The 23,930-nt window shown below is 38.1% G+C and overlaps 1 protein-coding gene across 1 annotated transcript in view; it reads left to right on the top strand.

Moving 5' to 3' along the window:
* The window catches only part of LOC109108381 (ral GTPase-activating protein subunit alpha-2-like), a 230,076-nt gene extending 208,185 nt beyond the window's left edge, over positions 1–21,891 (top strand). The window contains 2 exon segments of the mRNA XM_042774578.1: positions 12,973–13,097; positions 19,786–21,891. Of these exon segments, the coding sequence (XP_042630512.1) occupies positions 12,973–13,097; positions 19,786–19,943 (283 nt within the window). The 3' untranslated portion in view covers positions 19,944–21,891.
* The last annotated feature ends 2,039 nt before the right edge of the window (positions 21,892–23,930 follow it).

A 23,930-nucleotide genomic window follows, 5' to 3' on the forward strand; every position in this document is an offset into this window, starting at 1 on the left:
CGGCGCAACGTGAGAACTGTAGCGTCCGGTATAGACACAGTGAGTGAAGCAGAGAGCAAGATATGCCACGTCATATTTTCTACATTTAGCTTTTGAATGACCAGCATCTGCCTGGGTCTGTGTGACATCATCTATGGCTTTTCTCTTTCTTTTCACAAACCAGTCCATCTCCCATTCTAAGTTACGTCCTTCGGCTGTTTTTTTTTATTTTCTCTTTCTGCTGCTTCGTGCGCCCCACACTTTGAGAACCACTGCTTTAGAAAGACTTTAAATAAATTTACATTTACATATACATTTATGCATTTAGCAGACGCTTTTATCCAACGCGACTTACAGTGCATTCAGGCTAACATTTTTTACCTAACATTTTTTACCTAACATTTTTACCTGATTAAATAAATAAGAATATATATTATCTTATTATATATATTATTTTAAGGTCGAAGTCTTCAGTAATGAAATGCACCATAACACTGTTACTGCTTGAGTAATTTCAACATGCCGTTTTGAAGTACGTTCATATTATATACGCTTTCAAACCTTTCCGCGTGTGGCGTGCCAGGGTTGCCAGGTTTTCACAACAAAACCCACCCAATTGATACTCAAAACTAGCCCAATCACGTTTCGAGGGGGTCCACTGGCATTCCAGGCGGTAAAATACACATTTTATGGAGTGAAAACTTCATGATTCTTGATACTATTTTGATACCACAGCAAAACTAATAGCCACTGAGCATACTTCTTTAAAGTCAAATAAATAAATATAAAAAAAAGCCTTCAAGCTTTTATCAATACACTATCACAATATTTTCATAAGTATTTATTCAAGTAATCTGTATTTTAGAAACAAAACAATAAAACAATAAAACAAACTGAAGTACAGAAAACTGCTCAACTCCACATATTGGACATCCATGCATTAGGACTGTGCAAAACTACATATTTTCAAACTACATATTTTATGAACTATTCATGGGTTGCCTGAATGACTAGTGAATCATAAGAGTTGTGTGTAGTTACTGTAGGCTGGTTTCAGGTTCACCTGACCCTGATCAGACACATTTCTTAGAGTGCGTTTTCATAGCAAATTCTAGGTTTAACTTGATACATGAATGGTCAAAAACAGCATGACCCATCTCTGTCACACACACGTCACAGTGTTATGGTCTTCATTTTTGACCATTTAAAAGCTTAAATATGTAATTCATCTTTGACTGTCAGTGGTCAGACCGTATTGATAACATGTTGCTAATTAACAGCTTGTGGTGTAGGCATGAATTGAGCTGATACTCTGTACTACTGATATTGTAGAAAGACTGGTGTAGCATTTTTCACTGAAACTAGAGGTAGGTTTTTGGTCCTTGTTAGATTTTGCAGCATTGTTCAGCACCTTTATTAATTTTTCATGCATTTGTCTGATACCTTACAAGTGGATTACAGATTCTCTCTTCCAATCCACATCCTTTCAGAGCCACATGTTTAGCTGATTATTCAGCAGCCAACGCATATTCACGAGTGAATTAATCTCATTGTCTCCGTGAGGAGGGCTTTATAAATGCTGGAGCTTTTTATCACAAAGAGCCCTGTGTCTGATACAGAAGAGCTCTTCAAAGAACCTGCACTGCCCACCTCTGACTTGAGATTCGTCTCCATCTTATTATAACTTCTTTTAAAAGCTGTGCTGTTGCCAATTCCCTTTTATAGTAGCGGTTTGTTTGCTTGATTATTTCCCTCATTACATCTCACATTAAAGCCTTTGCCAGTGTTTGGCTCAAAGAGTAAGAAAAGCTGTGTCTTATTGGACATCCAACAATCTGAATTTGTTAAATCCTTTATCAGGAAAAGGATTACAAAATCATACAAGATAGAGAAAAAAAAAATAGTTTGATCGAATAAAAATGTGCTGTTTCTAGTAATATGTAATGAACAGACCAATTCATCAACCACTATTTAAATAATTTATTTAAATACATAATTTCTTCACACACACACACACACACACACACACACACACACATATATATACATATATATATATATATATATATATATATATATATATATATAATATATATATATATATATATAGTATATAGATCTATATATATATAGAATATATTATTTGGGATGGAATGGTTGCCAGAAAAAATCTAACTGTATGTTTCTCCACACAACGGTTCGGCACGGTTTTTTAATCTGTCAACACATATATAATATATATATATATATATATATATATATATATATATATATATATATATATATATATATATATATATATATATATATAGGCTGCTATAAATAACATGTAAAACAAACAGGGTTCGGCTTATATATGGTTCTGTTGAGGGATGCAAATTCTAGATTTCCAATACATTACAACAACTGCGATGAAAAAAGCATGGACAGCCCATTCACTCTTGTTCAATGCGAATGCCGAATGCTGGACTATGAGCATTTATTCCGTCATCACCTGTGCGCTGATGAGCGTGCACACAGGTGAGACCTGTACAGCACACGTTGATATCTGTTAATTTAAATTAATTTATTTTTTGCTTTTTTATTTTATGGTGGATGTGATGTTAGGTTGGGGGAGTGGTGAGATGATTATGTGGAGCGCAAAAACGCGTCTCAGAACGTGCACAAATATTAAGCTCTCTCTGGAGTATTGTGTTTAAATGGACAAATTCACACAAAAGTTATGTCAGAATGCCCATCTTGGTAAGTATCCTATAGCAGACATAGCCGACTGAACACACAATATCAGTGCACTGGATCAGTGCATTCTCTTAATATTAATCGAACAGCAACAACAAAGAAATCACTCACTGCTCTTGATTGAATAGCTTTTGTAACTTTAATAAAGAATAATCTTTCATTTATACAGTCCAATATGCAAAGCTGTTTTACATTTCATTACGTTATTCAATTTCTGTACCTAAAAACTAATGTTAGGCCTACCTAAAAAAAAAAAACTGTTTCTTTTATTTGTATCTTTACTCTATTGTATTTATTTGTGCTGTTGCTTGTAGTTAGATGGATTATTCTCATTTTCTTTATTTTTATTTGACTGTATCGTTTTTGCCTAAATATAGAACATACTGAAACATTCTAAAACCGTGATGCAAACCGAACCGTAAGTTGAACCATTCCACCCCTAATATATATATATATATAAATGGGATACACATTATTTTTTAGGTCAGTTATACAAAAAAAGACAGACTGGATCGGCGTCTTCTCAGTGGAATACTGCTGAGTCACATACAGCTCCCCTTAATGAACAACTCCCCTGTGATCTATAACATGAGTGCCACCTGTATCACCGCGCCGGATCTTTCAGTACGGTGTGACCTGTTAACCTCTCTACATTCTCACTTAATGCCGACAAGCCCTTTCCTTTGACCCGTAGATCGGATCAATACTTTGAGCGCCGTAGGCAGAGGAGCCTTTGTGTGTCACGCTCGGGTAGTGCAGAGAAACCGTAGACGTTTGATTTAGACCCGTCATAAATCTGTGCTTAGATTCGTCCGGCCTGGCAGCTCTATGTGGGAATCTGCATGGGCAGTGATGTCACACTCGTAATTCTACGTCGCTGCATCTCATACTGAGATGGATGCTGGAGAGGTGAGATGTGGAGGGTGTGTACGTCTCCCTGGAGGTTCAATTAACCTGTCTCAACTCCCCTTCCTGTCCCCTCAGCTCTGGGCTCTGGGTTAATTAGCCTCTCGTTAAAGTGGAAGATGCGTGCACACACACACCCACGCACACACACACACACACTCACATATATCCTTCAGAAGCTGACATTACTAAATGAAAGACAAGAGGTGCTTTCTGATGCTTCCCCACCCTTGTTTGTTGTAGTTTGTCATCTCTCTCTCTCTCTCTCTCTCTCTCTCTCTCTCTCTCTAGCTCGCTCTGGCGCTGTTGATCTCTTTCTGAGAACAAGCTGACTAATGAGACGCCAGGGCCTTGAGCTAATGACAAGCACATCAGCAGCATTTTTTCACTCATCCCTCCGGAGTTCTTGCTCTCTTTCTCTCCCCCATCCATCCCATAATCACCTCACACCTCCTCTGGGCTTTTCCACCAAGACGTGCTTTGCTTCGTGCGTCCGTTAAGTTGAGTGAAGGTATGTTTATTTATGTGCCACAGAAAGCCACCAATCAACACCTGCTATCCCATGGGCACTAGAGCTGACGGTAACTGGCTTCAAGTCCATTTGTGAGTCCATTTTTATTGGTGCATCTCTTGCTGCTAGCTCTTCTCAGATGTGCTTTCGACACACTTTTTTTCCATCCCATAAAAGCCCTCATAAATGGTTCATTAGTTACAGAAGCGATTCTTCACTTCTTTCATTGGCGGAGCATTTAGAGTCTGTTTTGAGTTCACTTTTAGGGCTCAGTGTACTTCTTTAAATACTGCAAGTCATGCATTTCCAGTGGAGAGTAGTACGGGAGTTGCATGTGTATGTGGAATGTTTTTTATCCAAGATCTTCAGTTGCGGTGAAACATTTGAACTTTTGTGGCTGGGCCGTTGGTTAGCCTAACGCAGTACATGTAGCAAGGCATTTATATATATGTATATATGCATATATATATATATATATATATATATTATATATATATATATATATATATATATATATATATATATATATATATATATATATATTTAGTCTGTCAGTTTAACGAGTTCACTTAATTAATTAGTTATGAAAAAATAACGCGATTAAAATATTTTTACGCATTTTAACGCACTGGCCCCACCCCCAGACCTGTACATCATCTTACATTTCATACAGTTGCCTGTTAACAAATATGATTAAAGCAGTTATGCATTAAAATTCAAGATATTGGGGCAAAAAAGTTTGTGTCTCATATTCATATCATATGATAAGCGATATCACACCAGCAGCAGTGTTGCCAAGTATGCGGTTTTCTCTTGGGCTACTTTAACATTGTTGCCGTGGGTTGAAGTGCCCCTAACATGATATTTAGCTCCTGGAATGCAAATTTTACCAGTGGAACCCCGCCAAAAAATGGGTATTTTATAACAGGGTTAATATAATTTGTGCAGGCTACAGTATAAAATAATAATAATTCTGTGATTATCTTTTCCTTGTCTATATTCTCTTGTTTGTATCTCAGTGTTGTGTTCAGCAGTGTTTAGTACAAGCACTCAGGAGCGTCTTTACGATTATGACTGCGAACACAAAGAAGAATAGCGTGCAAAAACTTTAAGTGAATGATAGGGACTGTCGATCACTAAAAGGGATTATTTCTAAACACAACAGGACTTCTGCAGCAAAATGTCAGCAAACCTCAACATTCACCTTGAAAACACTGTTTCCTCAAAAACCAACCACGGAGAAATCAGTCTACTAGCTGTTCTTCAGACTGCCGAACAAAGGGGACAACCTACTTGCACGAAATTCTGCGGAAAACACAAGATCAAGCCCCTCTCAGCATAACACAATATCAGTCTGTGGTGGTGATACTATGTAATCAAGAGCGTAGCTGTGGAAATGAGTCAGGCCCTGCCGTCTGTTTGATCTGACTGATGGTGTCAGCGCCTAATTAGAGCAAAAGTGCAGCAGAAATGCAGAAAGGCATCTGTATGCAGAACATTCCATTCACAGACAGAGAATGTCAGCAGTACACTCGCTCGGACAATATCCTAAAAGCAGCGGGGCCTTTTTTTCAAAACCAGCCAATTATCCTCTTCCTCGGCTAGACGGCAAGGTCAATGTGATTGGTGGAGGTTAATGGCTGGTGCTTGGCTGGAGTGGAGGTTGAGCATGCATGGTCACTCTCCAGTTCTTCAACTTCTCCGTCCTTTCACAAGAGCCCATTCAGAGGCCAAATAAGAGAGGGCCGAGCAGAAAGGTATTGTTAACCTTTGCCGTGTCTTGATAGTGACAGCGGTGAGATGACGGAAATTTACATTTGCTCTTTAAACTCTAAATGTCTGTCCTTAAAAGTTCCTGTCCATCATTTCTGTCTACATAGAGGTTAATTAAAACAACATTCTAATAGCAGTGTAATGAGGAAGATCTATGCTGAACGCTGAGCAGTCACTTTTTAGTAAAATATTATACTGTTTGAAGTACAAAGTACCTTTTTTCTTTTCTTGTGTTTTTTGTTAATAATTTGTTTTATTCATTAAATATGGCATAAAATGGAATTTTCTGGATTTAAAGTAATGTTGACTCAGTTTGTAAAAACACAAAGCAAAGCCAAAAAATTCTGTCATGATTACAGAAGTGCAGATACAATGAAAGTTTGTGGGCATTCCTACGTTTGTAATTTGTAAATTCTTCTATACAGAAATACTTTGAAGTTTTCGAAGTCATTTTATTAATGGTGGGTGAATGAGCAGTGTTTTATAGATAGTTGCGTCTCTTGGAAGCCTTGTGTGTATTATGTGAAAGTTGTCAGTTTTTGACCTCCAACTTTGCATGGTTATGACAGAGTTGCTTATTCACTACTGTTCAGTAGTTTGGGGTCAATAAGCTTTTTGTGCTTTTCAGAGAAGTCTCTTCTGCTCCCTAAGGCTGTATTTATTTGATCAAAAATACAGTTAAAACAGTAATATTGTAATACTAATATGACAATTTAAAATAAATGTTTTCGATTTTAATATATTTTAAAATGTAATTTATTCCTTGATGACAAAGCAAAGCTGAATTTTCAGCATTATTACTCCAGTCTTCAGTGTCACATGATCTTCAGAAATGATTCTCATATGCTGATTTGCTGCTCAAGAAACATTTCTGATTTTTATCAATGTTGAAAACAGTTGTGCTGCTGCTTATTTTTGTGGAAACAATTGTGAACAGAAAGTTCAAAAGAAGAACATCTGAAATGGAAACCTTTTTTTTTTAACCATAAATGACTTTATCATCACTTTTGATTAATTGAATGTGTCCTTGCTGAATAACATTATTACTTTCTTTTAAATATAGATCTTTCTTGTCCCAAACTTTTGAATGGTAATGTAACAATGTTGGTTAGTGATTTTCCATCACACTAGTCTCATGTTAGTATGCTTTTAAAACAGCTTGTTTTAGTTTGTCCTAGTGAGTGCCTTGCTCCATGAACTTCCAGTGCCTTTTTGCATTTTTTTTTTACAAACAGAATCCAGAACATTCCTATAATGTTAAGCCAGGAGGGTACACAACATTGTGACTGTTGCAGTTAAATGCAGAAGCTTAGCACAGTGACCCGTCATCAAGCTAGAACTCCAGAGGCTCCTTATAGGGCCTTTCGCACCGCAGGAACCTTTTCATAGTACCAGAACTAATTGTGGAACTACCTACTTTTTGGTGTTTTCGCACTGCAGGAACAGGGTGCGATTTTAGTACCGGACCGCATTTTTCTAGACACAGATTAGCTCCTACTCCGGAGCAGGGTCTAACCAGCACAACTGGTGCTACCTATGACATAAGTAGACATTGATTAGACATTCGCGGTCGACTGGCTTACGTCATGTCCTAGTACACACACTTGGTACGAATGCAACCCTAGTTCGTGCAAAACTGTCCAAGTACTTTATTACTGTACATTTAGTTCTGGAACTAAAGCGGTGCGAAAGCCCCAGTGTTTCATTTACAGCCTCCATCTCTGATCAGACCTCACCTTTCTTCAGCTTATCCAGACACAGCAGCGCAAGGCCTCAAGCCTATGTTTGCTAATTGACCCCTGCGATGCTAATAAAACACTAAACACAACTTCATCAGCTCTAGCTGTACACCACCTCCTCTTCCTCAGGCCTCTGGGATAGTATGTCCATCTGTGTTCTGTCACAAGCCTGTTCCATTTGATCAAAGTGCTGTGAAGATTTAAATTTAAAAAAAAAAATGTAAAAAAAGTTTCAACTTGTGTGTCTTTGGCAAGAACCATCTTACATTCAGAAGCACCCAAAGTAATTTTCTTCTTTAGAAAAAAAAATTAAAAAAATGTTCTTTTAAAAAAAAAAATGTAAGGCTTTGCTTTCTTTCACGTCACCCTACAAATGGTGTCTACTCTGACTCTCTGATTTTGTCATATTTCATGATGTAATCTTAACCACGGGTACTTTGCTGTTACCCTGCGTCATCTGCTACTTCCTTATCTCCATGAATGTTAATGACAGATTTCTGCGTATTGTCAAACTGAGTCAGCGCCATTATATCCAGGCTGAGGTGTCCTGGGGGTGAGATCTTTTGTTATGTGTGTGGACAGAGGGGAGGGGTTTCTGGGTGGGTTGTGTTCAGAAGGTGGTCCCAGGGGTCTGGCCCCTGAGCTGACTGCTAATGAGAAGCCATCTGAGGCCCTGTGCACCTTGAACATGGCCACACTACTGCCACCTGACCTTGGCTTTGATCTGCCAAAGTGCTTGACCTCTCAATTCCCCACTGGCCTCCCCTTGCCATCTGGACAACAGCACACATACTCTTCATCTCGCTGTATCACCCACTCACACACATCAGAAAAATGATCATTTCATGACAGCTAATTTAGTAGAGGTTGGGTGATATAAACGAATGGATCTGTTTTAGCTCACTTCAAATAATCACTTATGTGTAGGTTGTGCAACAAAAACGATCTCTCAATATTTTCTAGTATTTGTCAATATCAATAATTAGACAATATTTTACCGAGTGTATTTTTGTGCTGGAATCTTGGCTGTTTTTTCTGTGAAGTTTTTCATTCTCAGCACTTTTTTTTCTCCCTCTTAAATTGATTTTAGGGCATTTTACCTTTATAATGGCATGTTTCTATAATCTACTGTACTTGGATGTATGCATTCTATTTTATAACAAACTTACATTTAAGCAATAAATATGAGTGTTTTTAAAAATGAATATTGAAATATGAAATAAGAAATGAAATGATACTTAACACTAAAACTGGCAATATGTGTGTATGATGAGAGTTATTCATTTAACCGATTGATTTAAATGGCTGATTCATTCAGGAACAAAGGAAGAGACTGCCATCTTTAAGTATAAATCACTGAATTATTCACTCAACCAGTTAGTTCAAAAACACTGATTCATTCAGTAACGCAACATGGCTCAGAGACGCACAACAGTTCTGCTGTGGCTTTGTTTTTGACTATTTTCGTTGAGTCTAGCGATATAACTTACAATTTTAACCATGTAATCAATCACATTTATAGCCTTACTGATATTTGGAAAGAAAACAGCACCCTTCCTCGTAATACTACTTAACCCTATGATATAAATATGAGACAAAAACTCATACTGGGGCTTTTCTGGCCACATATATTGAATTTTGGGATCATTCTAACTGCATTATACTAGGCCACATCATGCAGCAAAACAAAGTGAGCAACATACTTGATAATGTCAGCTTCGTCATTGTTAAAACAGTAATTACGATATTATTGTAGACGATGCATATCGCACAGCACTAAGTGATCATTCAGATTCGTATTTGAATCCAATCCTTTGTTGATTTTGCTGTAGTAATTTGTACAAAACAGTCGACTGTGTTCTGGTTGAAGACCCAGTTGAATAGATTGTTTTGGACTGTTCCTGAATACAGTGTGTCCCCTGGGCTTCTGCTCTCGACAGCCTTTAATGCCTCGCCTTTGTCACCTGGTGCACCGTGGGGTGGCAAAGTGGCCTCCAAAAGAGTGGAAAAAGAGCATTATCTGTTAAAACCCCTCCGCAAAATGCTTAGAGGACGTTTTTCCTCCAAAGTGGATTTGCTTAATCTGTTTTTCCCTCTCTGTTGTAACAGCGCTATTGTATTATTTGTTTACACACTTTTTTCCCCTTTCTTTAATCTGACCTGTGCTCGAATGAGGTCATCACATTATTTTACATGGCAGGGGACGTTAAATTTGCCCTTTTGACACCACATCCCTCTCTCCAGCGCTTTCTAGAACATTCTGTGTAGATGTTTTGGGTGCACGAACCTTTGGGAGTTGTGTTCTTGCAATTAATGCTTTCGGAAATTCCCACTATGCTTCGTTTCCATTTGACTGGAGAACTTCCCATCGCAGGTGCTGAAAGGGTGACTTAAATTACAGTCACTTTGGGAAATCCCTAAACTTTAGAAAGTTTTCTTTTCATCTCCAAGTTTTGTAGGTTCTCGCTCATCTGCTTAAAAAACAGAAATGTCTTGTGTTTGTTTTTTCTCTGAGTGCTAGCATTCTGGAATGGTGTTATCCAAGCGAACTCTGTCCGTGCAAACATTCAGCATATTTCCTGTATGTTCTGTTCCCCCTGCTTCCGACAGAGACGAGCACTCGGATGGCATGTGGAGCCTGTTCTCTGCTTTATTGAATTAATGCACACCACCGTCATCCAGCACACCTCACGCATTCAACAGAACAACCTGTGCCGCAACAATTACAGAAACCCAAGACAGAGATGAGATGTTGGGCAGTGATGACAAATCATAAATTAAGTTTCTTGATTGTTTTGACTCCTGATGCATAATTGTCTACGCCTTTTTCTTATTATGATGTTCACTAAAGAGCCATTCCCACATCTTTATGTAAACAGCTGCCGATACTGTCTACGCAGTATCACGAAAATCAGAGGTGTGCCAGAATTAATGCGAAGCCACAAACATTGTTTAGGCGCAGATGAATGTACGATACGTAATGTGCTGTGACTGCTGCATAAGTTTGTTCAGTAGATGAGAGGATAGGATTTTTTTTCATCCTCAGGAAGTGGGAGTGCAGGTTGGCCGATGGCAGCGGTGACTCCGGCTGAGGTCAATATTTGTTTTAGGAATCTCAATAGCTGAGCCACGCTCAAGTCATCTGCATCTCTGATAATGGAACGCCATATGGCTCTGTTGACCTTGTGGGATCAGGCTTATTATCCCTTATTCTCATCCCTCTCTTTCTCTTCCTCTCTTCTAGTTCATGCACATACACTTTTCTTTTGTTCCCTTTGCATTGTCTGCAATTAGTTTTTTCTGTTATTTCTCTAACACTTCCATCTTTAGTTTTCATTCCTGGTGAGCCATAAGAACTCTTTACCATAATGCTGTCCATGTTTCCACAGTAGCTCTGAGCAAGTGCAATCAGACTTGTTTGTATGCATTCAGAACACAGTGTGCTGTCTGTTGCTGGTCATTTTGATTGCAGGAATGGCCAGTTTTATTTTCAGACTAATGTGCATAAAGTTTTTCTTCCAGATAAGTGTGCCCCCTCCCTTTCTGCTGCGTGTTTTTAGTAGAAAAGCATGCAGAAGTGAAGCAGATTGCTCTCTCCTTGTGTGCAGCCCTCAGGCTCAGGTGCTCGTCAGTGCTGGGTTCAGACGGACCTTTTCAACAATTTGTCACGGTTGCCTCAGCCCCTGCTGCGCCGACACGTGGCTCACACACACACACACACACACTGGCTCATTCGAACACAGAGTGGTGATGCAGCCAGCGTGGTCATGATGGAGTGCAAAGGCCTTGGCAACAGCCTAGCGCCTGGCGGAATAAGCAGCCTCCCTAATGAGATGGGAATGGCATCAGTGGGGCCCTCCAGAATTTCAGCAGGCAGGCATGTGGCCCTGAAACGCCCCTGCCTCCACTCCACAACCTATTCATTAGACATTATAGCGTGCACACACACACAAGCTACATATGAATACAGCAGTACACACAGATTGTATATGTGTACTAGTTCTTGAGTGATTGGCAGGCTTGGTTTGGTGTGTTTGTGAGCATCAAGGCAGAAACACCTGCTCGTGCATTTGTTTGGACGGTTAACAGACTGTAGCTGTAACTGAACAGGCTACGCTCACCATGTGTGTAATGACTCCAGTGCAAATGGCTTCAGGAGTCTGCTGGAAGATCTGATTTGTTTCATCTGCTATAGTGCCCAGCCTATTGCATGAAGTTTTTGTTTGCTCTGAAATGCAAACTGGAATGTGCCGGAGCCTAAAGCAAAACTTTAATTAAAGCGAACCGGAATAAACTTTTTTTTTCTTCTCTCTGTAGTTTTCCCTGTCTGTAGTCTTCTACTACATCTCCTTTTAATTTATTTCCCCTAATTATTTTAGCTGCCTATACAAGGTAAAAAGATGGAACACAGAAGGAGATGATGAGCAGTAAATTCACACTGCTGTTTGCATGCATTAAAAGCATATACTGTCACCAATACCTACAAGTTTAAGCTCATTACAATTTTTCTTTATTAACTTTTGTTGATTAGCCTTTATTCAGCAAGACTGAATTAAATTGATCAAAAGTGACAGTAAAGATATATATATCACAACTGTTTTCAACATTGATAATAATCAGCATAATAGATTTCTGAAGATCATGTGACACCGAAGACTGAAAACTCAGCTTTTCAGCACAGAATTAAATTAGATTTTAAAATATATTCAAATAGAAAATGGCTATTTTATGTTCTAATAATTTTTCACAATATTGCAGTTTTTGCAGTATTTTGATTAAAGGTGCTGTGTGTAGGATTGACACCGAGTGGTTGAACTAGGTATTGCAGTCCAAATTCAAAATATTGGAGAGGGGTTTTTTTTTTCAACCAGGCCCCTCCTCCTCAGACGCAGGTTGCCATATTGACAACATCAACAGAAATGACCGCACTTGAGATTAATGAAATGAAATGCGCTGTTTTCTGCCAACATTTTCAAGGGAGAATAACTGACTGTAGCACTGTTTTTCAGATAAACATGTTAACTTGGCATGTTTCTTAAATATCTGCAAACATATTATGCCATTTTTATGTTTTAGTAGAGTCAAAAACTTACATACAGCACCTTTAAATAAATGGTGAGATTTCTTATAAAAACATTTAAAAAATATTGAAATAACATGTTATGCATTGTAATTTAATTTGTGTGTTTGTGCTTCTGAAGTCACAGTCACACAATAGAAACCAAATTATTTTGGTAAGCTATTTCATTTGTTGTTGCTGGGTAATTTCAAAGCCTGTGATGATTTGGTGTTATATAGATGTGATTTTCCTTGACGGGCTCTCAGTTATGAGGAGAGGGCTCTCTACCTGGAGGCCATCATTCAGAACCACAAGGAGAACATGACCTTTGAGGACTTTGCTGCCCAGGTCTTCTCACCTTCCCCCAGCTACTGGCCAACGGGAGGTGCAGGTGAGACACCGTGACTGCTCTTTTATTTTCCTTTATGTTGTGGGTAGCAATTTATTTTTACATTTCTGTTCTGCATATCCCTGTACATACTGTGTACTTACTATAGTAATTGCAACAGTTGGGTAGTAAGCGCTGCACTTACCCAGAATCTAACCCTAGACCTAACATTATACCATGTTTAGTTCAAGTCCAGTCCAGGTACCTTACAGTACTTTAAGTACACTGTAAGTATACAGTAAGTGCACATACAGTAAAATAAAGTGCAAGTATTTTGTTTTTATTTTACCCATGCATTCCTCTTTTTTCGCTGTTTATAAGATTGGGAAATCTCTAAAATAGATAGATTGTCTGGTAGAGCTACTTTTCAAATGTGTCGTCAGCCTCTGTAGAGGGTAGATAATGCACCTGCCCTGACCATTCAGGCGTTTCATTTTAAAACAGCCAAAATAAAATCAATACAGCCTTCGACTGTGAAAGCACAGTGTATCAAACTGAAAACGCACTGTAGTACAAGCTTAATGAGTTACACAACTGAGAGGAGAAATTGATGTGGGCAAAACTCTATTTAAAGTACACCTGCAAAATACTGTAAGAACCAGGGTCTCGACATTTGTGGAAATTATAGGTTAATATTTTTTGTTTGTGTGATTTCTAGACCTAGAAATGTCAGGGAATCATCAAATATTAAAAAGTCTTAGAAATGTATGTAATGAATATCAATTTTATTTACTTATGCTTAGTTCTAAAATATTTAGTTGGGAGTCCTATCTCACAAATTTATTTTATCCAGTAATCCAGTTTTTCATATTTTACTCTCATGGATATAATATTGTAATTTTTGTTAATAATAATAATTATATATATATATATATATATATATATATATATATATATATATATATATATATATATATTTTTTTTTTTTTTTTTTTTTTTTTTTTTTTTTCTGTTTTAATTTTCGAATTTTAGCACGTTTGTTGTGTTTTTGTCATTTTTATATGTTTTTGTTTTTATAGTCTGCCTGGATTTTCTGCCTAGTTTCAGCCAGACAGAAATGAAAGAAATCTTCCCTTGGCAGTTAGCTGAAATTAATTTTAATATTCAATTTTATTTCAGTTAATGTTTATTTCAAGTAATGACATTTGGTAACACTTTATAATAACTTTCATTAACAAATGCTTAACAGATCATTGGTTAATATATATTCACATTGCTAGAGATATGAGATAATGTGATTGGTAATGTTTACTAATGTACTTATTAAAAATTACCTAATGAATAACAGATAATTATTTAATGTAAATTAAAATTCTTACAAATGTCATTTAACTTTCTATTCATACCATCATGCACTTTTAAAAATCTACAAATGACTTCAGCAGAAATTATAAAATAATTACAAGCTTACTTGTTAATGTCATTAAAGCTCTGTTCACGTATGATTGTTTTAATGCTCTTTTTTACATTTACAAATGTTGTGAAAAAAATGAGCTTAATCAGTAATTTCACTGAACTATTCATGTTAACATATTATTAATTAACTCATAATCACAGTCTGTAAAGACCATATATTTGGTTTCCGTTTGTTGACTCCTACTGTTTTCACATCTTAACAAACATCAATGTTTTTGCAGTACCCGATCTAAAGTGGAAACTATTCATCATTTGTAACACACTTTGTAGTCTGGGTGCAAAACGTTTTTATTGCCTCAACACTTTTATTAGTATACTTTATCATTAAACTGGGTATTCCTTGAGTCATACATCAGCAGAAGAAAAAAAACATTTTCAAGAAAAAACTTATGAAATATAAACAGATTGAACCATGTTCCCTAATAGTAACATCTGTTAAAATCAATTGTAGATTTTCAAAAAGTACCTGATCATATGAATTAAAAGTTTAATGATACTTGTATGCATTGTCATTTATGTTAATCATTAGGTGATGTTTAATAAGTTTAGTAAACATTAACAAGCACATTATCTCATGTTTCTAGCTATGTGAATATATCTGCTATTAATATATGTTTATATATATATATATATATGTGTTTCTATCTGTTTCTATTCATGATTTAAATTGTAAATATCAATAATAACACTGTTTCTCATACTACAATCATGACAATCATGCCTGTGTTATTTAGTATTCTGTGGAATTGGAATATTCCAAATTTATTTATTTATTTATTTTTTCAAAAACTGTTCTATATGTTTGGTTGGGCATGCAGAGTTTATGTACTTTTCTTTGTTATGTAAATCTTGTTTTGTTTAATATGTGGACTTTATTCTGCAAGTGGATGCTAAATTTGCCCAATCCCTGAATGCAGATGTAGTGCACTTTTCAGGATACATTCTTTGGGATAATTTTGCAGAATGATGCTCTGACCGTTTTGATTTCTGTAGTGACGCCCGTTTATTTCCTAGAAAGGTGTTGAAATCGCTGTGGTGACCTCTGTTGACTGCATAGGGAGCAGCTGAACCCAGAGAGAATGAGAATCTCATCCATTAGACACTTCAAACGCCATTTCTCTGGCTTTCTTGTACCTTCATCAAACACATCAAAACTGCGTCCCCAGATTGTTGTTCTCTTTTTTCTTGTATGCCTCTCAGTCTCTTTTGTTCTAATTATTTTCTCAGTTTCATTCTTTTTTGTTCTTAACCTCAGTTGTCATGCCTGTTTCTTTTCTTTTTCTGTTTCTTCTGTTTGTGCCACCAACTCCAAATTCAATATTTATTTACCAATTAATAATTCAATTAATAATTTACCCATAAATCCAGGCTTAGGTTGGAAAGAAGTCATTCTATGTATACATACATGAAATTCAAGCTCTGTTCCAAACCCTAGAGAGTTGTGTAGCTAGACAGCAGTTACAACAGAATAATTATATTGAATAGTTGATTCTGACTGGTTCACACACACACACGTTTTCTCTAGTTGATTTACTTCAGAACCATTTTATTGTCCACATCCAACTGAAATCAAATATTTTAAAGATTACAAGCTTATTTTTTTCTATCACATGTAATTGCAGCTGTAACAAAACTAATATTGTAATAATTATATAGGAAGGCAGTTTTTAATGGTTTTCCTTTGAAAATAAATTGGATACCTAATAATTCACCCATTCTCCTTATTTTACAATCTGACATGAAGGACAGGTTCTGGTTCCAGTGGAGACATAGTGAAGCCATTGCAGTGACTTCAGAACAAGGTGGTTTTAGGAGATAACTTCTTATATAGACACAAGAAGGTACAAGAAGGCAGCTCACTGGGTTTTGGAACAGAGCCATAGATTCACTCATGATGACAGATTGGACAGGCCAGACAGACCCGTTTAAAACACCAGCTCATCCAGTAGGACTTGAGTTGTTTTGTGGGTTACAGTCTATGATGCTTCTCCATGTTTCATCACCATCTCACCCATGACAGCAGGCAGGCGTTGGCCAGGGATGGTTTGGGACATGGATTACCTCTGGGCCAAGCTGGACTGTAAGACTTTTCTGCCTGCTTCCTTCATTAGGCATGTGGCCCCACACTTCTGTTACACAAACCTGTCTTTCTCTGTTTCTATCTCTGTCTCTCTTTCTCCCTCTTTTCAGTACACCCTGCATGTTCCGTTTTATGGTAGTGAATTGAGCACATATACCGTTTTTCCACTGAGGCTGGAGCCGGTGCTCGGTCAAGACTGGCACTCGTTCAGAACCGGCTCACATTTCCACTGGCCGATTCCACTCCGATTGCTCTCGCGGTACTTTGATTTCATATGCCAATCAGTCTGCACAGCGCAGATGCATCTCGAACAAGCTTAATGACTCCTTTCAAACTGCGATCTTTAGTGGAAGCTCCGCCTACTGACATCACAGATTTCCTTGTTCAAAACCAGCAAGGTTTCCGGGTCAGTTAGGAACCAGGATCTGGGCACCGTCCCAGGATTTTTTTTGAGTGGAAAAGCACGGCCCGGTTCTCAGTTGGGCTCCAGCTCCGGCACCGGCCCACGGTGGAAAAGTGGTAGTAGAATTTCCTCTTTTTTTCAGAACGTTTCTTTTAAAAAAATGTCAACTTGTGGAATGCAGTGCAGTGAAAAAGATTCCATTGTTCCAGCAGCATTTTCAAAAGTCTCCGTTTTCGAGGGTCGACAACGCCGGAGTAGTTTTAAAATGCACTAGTGTAAACGTGGCATGAGTTTGCCACCAAATAAGCAGCTACTTTCCAAAATAGCATCCTAAGCTGAATGGAAAGATTTATTTATTTGTTTTTTATTGTTTTTAATTCAGTAGGGATACATTCAATTGATCAAAAAAATCCATATATAGCATTAGAGACGACGACTTCTTCCTTCCAAAAAAAAAAAAAAAAAACGATTTTAGAGATTCCAAACTTTTGAATGGTAGTTAATCGTTAATGACAGAATATATTACTGACCATCTTTTGGAACAGCCTTTGCGTCAAAAGCATGTCTGTATGATGCCTTAATATGCTGTCTAGGTAGGCAGCTCACTAGGTTTTGGATCAGAGCTTTGAGGTCAGGGTCAGCTACAGTATGTGTGAGGGAATAGAAAATTATGGTTGTATCCATGCAGGGTTTGGTCAGTTGAGTTGAAAGTATGTTTTTGATTAATTTCATAGTTGGTAGACAAGCTTTTCTGAAATATAGCAGACAGATAGTAGATAGTTTCATTAAACATACAGGTATGAAAGCCAGCAGCTCTTCACAAATATCATTTACACTCTCACTAATACAAAAACTAAAATATCATGTTTGTTACTTATATCATCACCTTGCATCATTGTGACCGTTATTCCAGCACGAAACGGTCACCTTCGTTCAGAAATAACCTCACACAGAGCTTCGTGCTCTGGTTTGTCATTTCAGTTATGTAACACAAGTTTAATGCACATTCTTGAAAAGGAGCTGTTAAATCACAAGTTTGTGTGTTTTGCACCCTGCAGCTTTTCTGTTGTGTTCCCCATGTTAAACGTTCTTTCATTCTCAGAAAACACAAAGAAGAAGTGAAGTGGGCCAGTGTGAATAGAAATGTGTTTCACCGTCTGCTTGTCTTTACAGCCACAGTCTGTCATGATCACTGTATGTTATTTTGACATTTTCTTTGTGTTGTCCTTCCTTCACCCCTCAGGATTTACATCTAACACATATATTTTCAGCAGCGTTCTCATTCTCTCTGTCACACACACACACACGCACACACCCGTGATGGTGCGCAGCTTACGTGTTGCTCTATTGTCTTCTCTCCCTCTGTAGATTAAGTGTGTTACAGGTGTCAGTACAGTAACGGAAGGTAAGAGTCTCGGTCTGAACGGAGCTTGCGTTCTGTCACAGAGACCCCTCCCCCTTTCCCCGGCTCGTCTACTCATCTTCCCTCTTTATTTCCACTAATGAGCTGCGTCTGCTCAGAGCTTTTTAAGGAACACAGAGGCAGAGCTGCATTGGGGCTGGCTGTTCTGAGCGCGCTCTGATTATGGACGCCAGCGGAGTAATCGTAACACAGTAGCAGCATGAATGGGTCGCAATCCTCCTCTCCTGCATGTCTCTGCTTTATTCTCTCTTTTTCCCCTCTTTTCTCCTGTTGCTTTGTCCTATGGTGTGTGTCTGTTTGCCTGAGGCCACATCTGACACTAACACCTGCCCTACTGGAAAATGTCTTTGTCACTTATGCTTTTGTTTGGATTGCTGCAGGGAGCCAATGGGAATGAGGGCCACTTACTTTACATATATATATATATATACATGCATGTGCACATATAAAGGCCAAACGGGATTTTTTTTTTTTTTTTCATTTCAATCGAAAGATTTATGTTTTATATATATATATATAAACACAATGCATTTTTTTTTTGCTTGATTGATTGATTGATTGATTGATTTGATTTGATTGATTCACACACCTCACCATGCTTAAAATAAATCTGATGATCAGGTAGTTTGTCAATCACTGTGATGACGAGCACTTCTGGATCTTTACGCTCTCCACCCGGCTCAGCTTCAGTGTAGGAACGTAAGACGGCCAGTCATCTCTTGAATCTATAAATAGTAGAAATTCAATCAGCATTAGAGAGGAGGCACCTGTGGGTAAGTGTGTATCCTCTCTGCTGGCATCCCGAGTCCTCCTGAGATGTTCTCTGTGGACGTGTGGAACGGACAGCACCCCTCACTCGTTTACTCCTCCCCGACTCCTTTCACATGCTGAGACTGTTGTTCTCCGCTCTCCTCCCCCTCTTTCAAAGAAGCCCTGGAGTGGAGGTCCTCTCCAATGAGCGCATGTTCCCCACACCATCTGCTCGCAGAAACTTGAGATGCCCGTAAGAAAAAAGAAAGAAAAGAAAGAAAGAAAATAGCCAAGCAGATGCCATCTTGACAAAGCAGGAAGCTTGTTTAATTTAGATGCTTTCTGGAGTACCAGTATCTCAAATCGCCAGCAGAATCCAAAATTTTGCATGTCTTTTTTTTTTTTACTGTAGCAAAGTGGAACTGCTTTGTAGAATGACAGTTATTGCAATTAAAAGTCAAATGGTTGAGGGCTAATTTACTCAATCTCCATTCACATCCGTCTCTATCAGAGGAGGTTTCTTGCTTCAGTAATGGCATGCTATCAGTTTGAAAGCAAGCATATTGATGTCATTTCAGCGTATTCTTCACTCTGCGTGTAATATGTCCTCCCTTCCCAGGTTCCCTCAGCTGCAGCACGAGTGCTGACCTCGGTGTTACTGTGACGGCCAACGACTCCAGCGACCAGGTCTCGCCCACTTTACCCCGCGCCTCTAAGAACCGGGTTTCCGGAAAGCTCCGCCGCTCAGCCAGCGCCATCAGCAAGTCCTCTAACTGAACACTTCCGCCGGCCGTCAGACTGCATTGTCCTTAAACTTTGTGGATGAATGTATCATTTGACCGTAATGTTTTCCACCTGTCATTTTTTTCCTTTTTGAAGCCGAGTAGCAGTGAAAGATGCAACTGTTGTCACAAACTTATGTAGCTTCACCTGTCGTGAAGAAAGAGAAACTGCAATTACGCTGAAGTTAATCTTCAAATGTGAAATTCATTGCAATTTTCTAAATAATGCTGCATTTGGACTGGATTTACGCATTCGGATCTATTATTGTCCCAAAAATGTCCTTACGACTGAGTAGCAACTGAATAATAGGAAACATTTCAAAAACCCTGAGGCTTTAGCTGGTTTTTAATACTCTCATTGTCCAGTTCTTTGAGCTTTTCTTCATGTCAAACACTGAAAACCCAATCACTGATGCATGTGGGAGAGACTCGTCCCAGCACTGAGATGCACTTTTGAATCATCAAAAAAAGAGAGTCTTCTTTTACTACTTTCATAATGTACTGAGTGATGCCTAAAGTGCAACAGACTGCAATAAAATCACGATTTCTTTTGTTATTATGATTTACTTTTAAGTGATTCGTTTGATTATTTTATGGAACGTATTTATGCAACATGCTGAATCGAGAAGGCTCCCATTGTTTGTGATTCTGTCGAGGTGTAGCACGAAGGTTGAGCTTCTTAATTTGAGAATTGAACGTCTCCCATTCCTGTCATGTAAATCTACTCCAACATTCCAATGTTTTTGCACTCACTCAGTGGTGAAGATGCCGTAGATCGATGTTTGTTCCGTTCTTCCCTCTGTATTTGGATGTGCATTGCTTTTATTTGGATTTGATTTGATTATATATATATATTTGTTTCATGTTGTGTGTGTATAGATATAGATATATGTGGAGAAATATCTGCCATCGTACTATTCCTGACTAAACGGAGGAAAAGCCTCCAGCGCCTCAGGTGAAGCTGATGCCTGCACTGGCTGCTTGTGAAGGGAGCTGTTCACAGTGCCTGTGTAACACCTGTCCGGATTTTCAGAGTTTTGGTGTTTTCTTTGTGGTTTCTGCCGTCATTTAATTGATCCCACACTTCCTACATGGAGAGCAGCATGTTTTCCCGACGAGTCTTACATTTCACTGGAGTAAATTGAATGAGATTGTCTGCGTTTTGTGAGAGCTGGTTCTGTCTGATTAGATGCTGGATGGGAGTTCTTTTCCAGCTGCTTCCCTGATCCCGCGTGCCTCTCCGAGTGCCCTTTACCGTACCAGCAGCATGCCAGTGCTTCTCTCTCTCTCTCTCTCTCTCTCTCTCTCTCTCTCTCTCTCTCTCTTCTGCCAACGCCCTGCCGCCCCTCTCTGTTCCTGTAGAGACCCACCTTGGTTGTCATGGAGGCCAGGTGTTACACACGCTGCAGGCTCCGCCCAGGCTGCAACAGGACACATGTTGCACTATTTTGCCTTACCTGTACACTTGTCTTTGTCTCGCTTCGCCTGATACTTTTTCTCTCTTCTAAATGCTAAGCACCATGCTCTGAATGAAAAACGCTGACGAATGTATGCAAACCCACAGCCCAGATTCCACCTGAAATCTCAACTCAGATGATGGGATTTTAAATGAGCTTTGGGTTGAAAATACTGCAACTGGCCTAACTTCTGTTTGATCATGACATGTTCGTTGTAGACTTTGTTGTTAACCTTGTATATTGTGTCTCTCTTTTTTTCTGTTCTTTTTTTCTTTCTTTGAATGTTCTAAATTCTGAAGGGTATAAATATATTAATGCCTGTAATATATTCTTTGTATAAGATATTGAAGATAAGGAAGCTTGAAGATTTTGTCATGACTTGTTAACATATCAGACTGTTTTTAATAGAAGTAATCGCTTTATCTTTACTAGAAATGTGAAGAAATCGAAACAATTCATTAAATCGATTTGAAGTTCATGTTTATATGCGTTTGGTTGGTCTGTTTTTTGTTTTGTTTTTTTTTTTGTTTTTTTTTCTCATTGTTTCATGATTCATGGGTAGTTGCTGTGTCCTGCAATTTCATATTTCATTTTAACTGTATTTCTATGTATTACAATTAACAGCATTTTTACAAATTTAACAGATGAGCAAATGCTGGAACATTTGATTTGTACCGAAAAAATTGTCAAAAAAAAAAAAAAGAAATATATAGATTTGCTGAAGAGTTTTCACTCTGAAATTGCTTGTAAGTTTTTTAAATGTTTAAACATGAAATACTGAATTATAGAAATTTAAATATGATTTTTTTTTTCGATTAAAGATTTTCCAGTACTGTTTGTTTCAATTACAAAAAAAATAAATAAATTGGGTGTGTTTTATTGAACTGCAAAAATAAAAATGGTGGAAATCTTGAAGCAAATGGTTACTACCCAGTTACACTAACTAAAATAGAAACACAAAAAATGTTTACCTAAATGTTTATTGTTGAATAAAAGGTTAAAGGTTTAAACATATACTGTTTGTCAAGTACCCTTTTTTAATATGTGGTTAATTGGTTAATTCTACCAAATACCTCTCTCTTTATGTTCTTCACAAGAAATGAAGTCTCATTTTGTCATTATCAAAGCCCTGTGTTTTGTGCATGAAATATGACATTGATTTTGACCTCTCGCTTTCCTGCTTCTGGCCTGGAGAAACTGTATGATGATGTGCTGTTGTACATGTGTGTCTGAAATCATCCGTGACTCTGTGCTCTTGTGAGAGAATGCATGACCATATTGCATGTTCAAGCGAGTGGGTGCAAGTGATGCTCGGGGTTAGAGGTTGTTCTGTTGCTGGAGCTGAGGGAATATTGAGGGTAACCTGACCCCTGCCCCATCTGTCTCCCCAGCTGCTCCATGAGCACAGATGCGTTCTACACTGGAGTACAGGTGCACATGCTCCAACACCTACAGCTCATGCAGGTGGCCTCCAGCACACTCCCGTTTAATTACTGACTGTGTGCGCGCGTGCACAAAATCTGACCAAAACAACAAGTATGATTTTTCTTTTTATTATTTTCTTGCCAATTGCACAAGTCTGCATGAAGTAATGGTTCTGCATAAACTGAATCGAGAGTACAATCATTAGTGAGAAGCAGAACTTTACACATGAATAATCTGCACAGAGGATTCATTAGTTCAAACTTGCTCATGAAGATGCTCATTTTGGAGACTTCACCCTGATCGTGCCTTTGTTATTTGATTTGTATCAGCATATTTTATCTTATACACTGATTTATTGACTCTTTTATCATGTAAAAGGAACATGATGGATTGGTTGCATCTTTACAGATGTTTCATGGTCAAGAAAAAAAAACTGATGTGAATGGATCCGACTCTGCTCAGAATCAATAATGCCTGTGCTGAAATGCCTTACGGGTTAATGCCCTTGTACATTTCTGAGTTCATTATTACAAAGGCTGTTGTCACCCTTGAAAGGATTTCAGCTAAATTTACAGTGGGCCAACTACATTATTTCATTGATCAAGCACAGCTTACATGATGACTTCAGCGTGACCTGACCAATTAAAAATCAATACTGCAAACCATTTAAAGCATGGGAAGGGGTTTGGGATAGAAACTGTAAAGGTGTGAATTGCCAGAGGTTGGCTTTATATCATCTGAGCACTTGACACCCGTGGAATAACAGTTGGTCATGCTGCACATTAACTGCTGAAGTAAAGTAGACTGCACAAAATTACTTTTACACCCATGCTTTGTTCTTAAAGTCATATATTTATGTTAAATGTTCTATCCCAAATTCATCTACAGATTTATGCAAAGTTATGTCTGTGCGGAGTAACTGGCTCTTGGAATTCCAATAATGTGACCATAGCTATATTGTGTTTGAAGCCTACACGAAAGGTCGTTGTCATTTACAGTTCTCATATTAAGCGATAATAACTGCCTATATTATTTAAATCAACTATTTTACACATAGTACACGGTGGCTTTGAGTGGCAAATATGCACGAACAAGAAGCA

This window comes from Cyprinus carpio, chromosome A17, assembly GCF_018340385.1.
Source record: "Cyprinus carpio isolate SPL01 chromosome A17, ASM1834038v1, whole genome shotgun sequence".
NCBI classification, from domain to species: domain Eukaryota; kingdom Metazoa; phylum Chordata; class Actinopteri; order Cypriniformes; family Cyprinidae; genus Cyprinus; species Cyprinus carpio.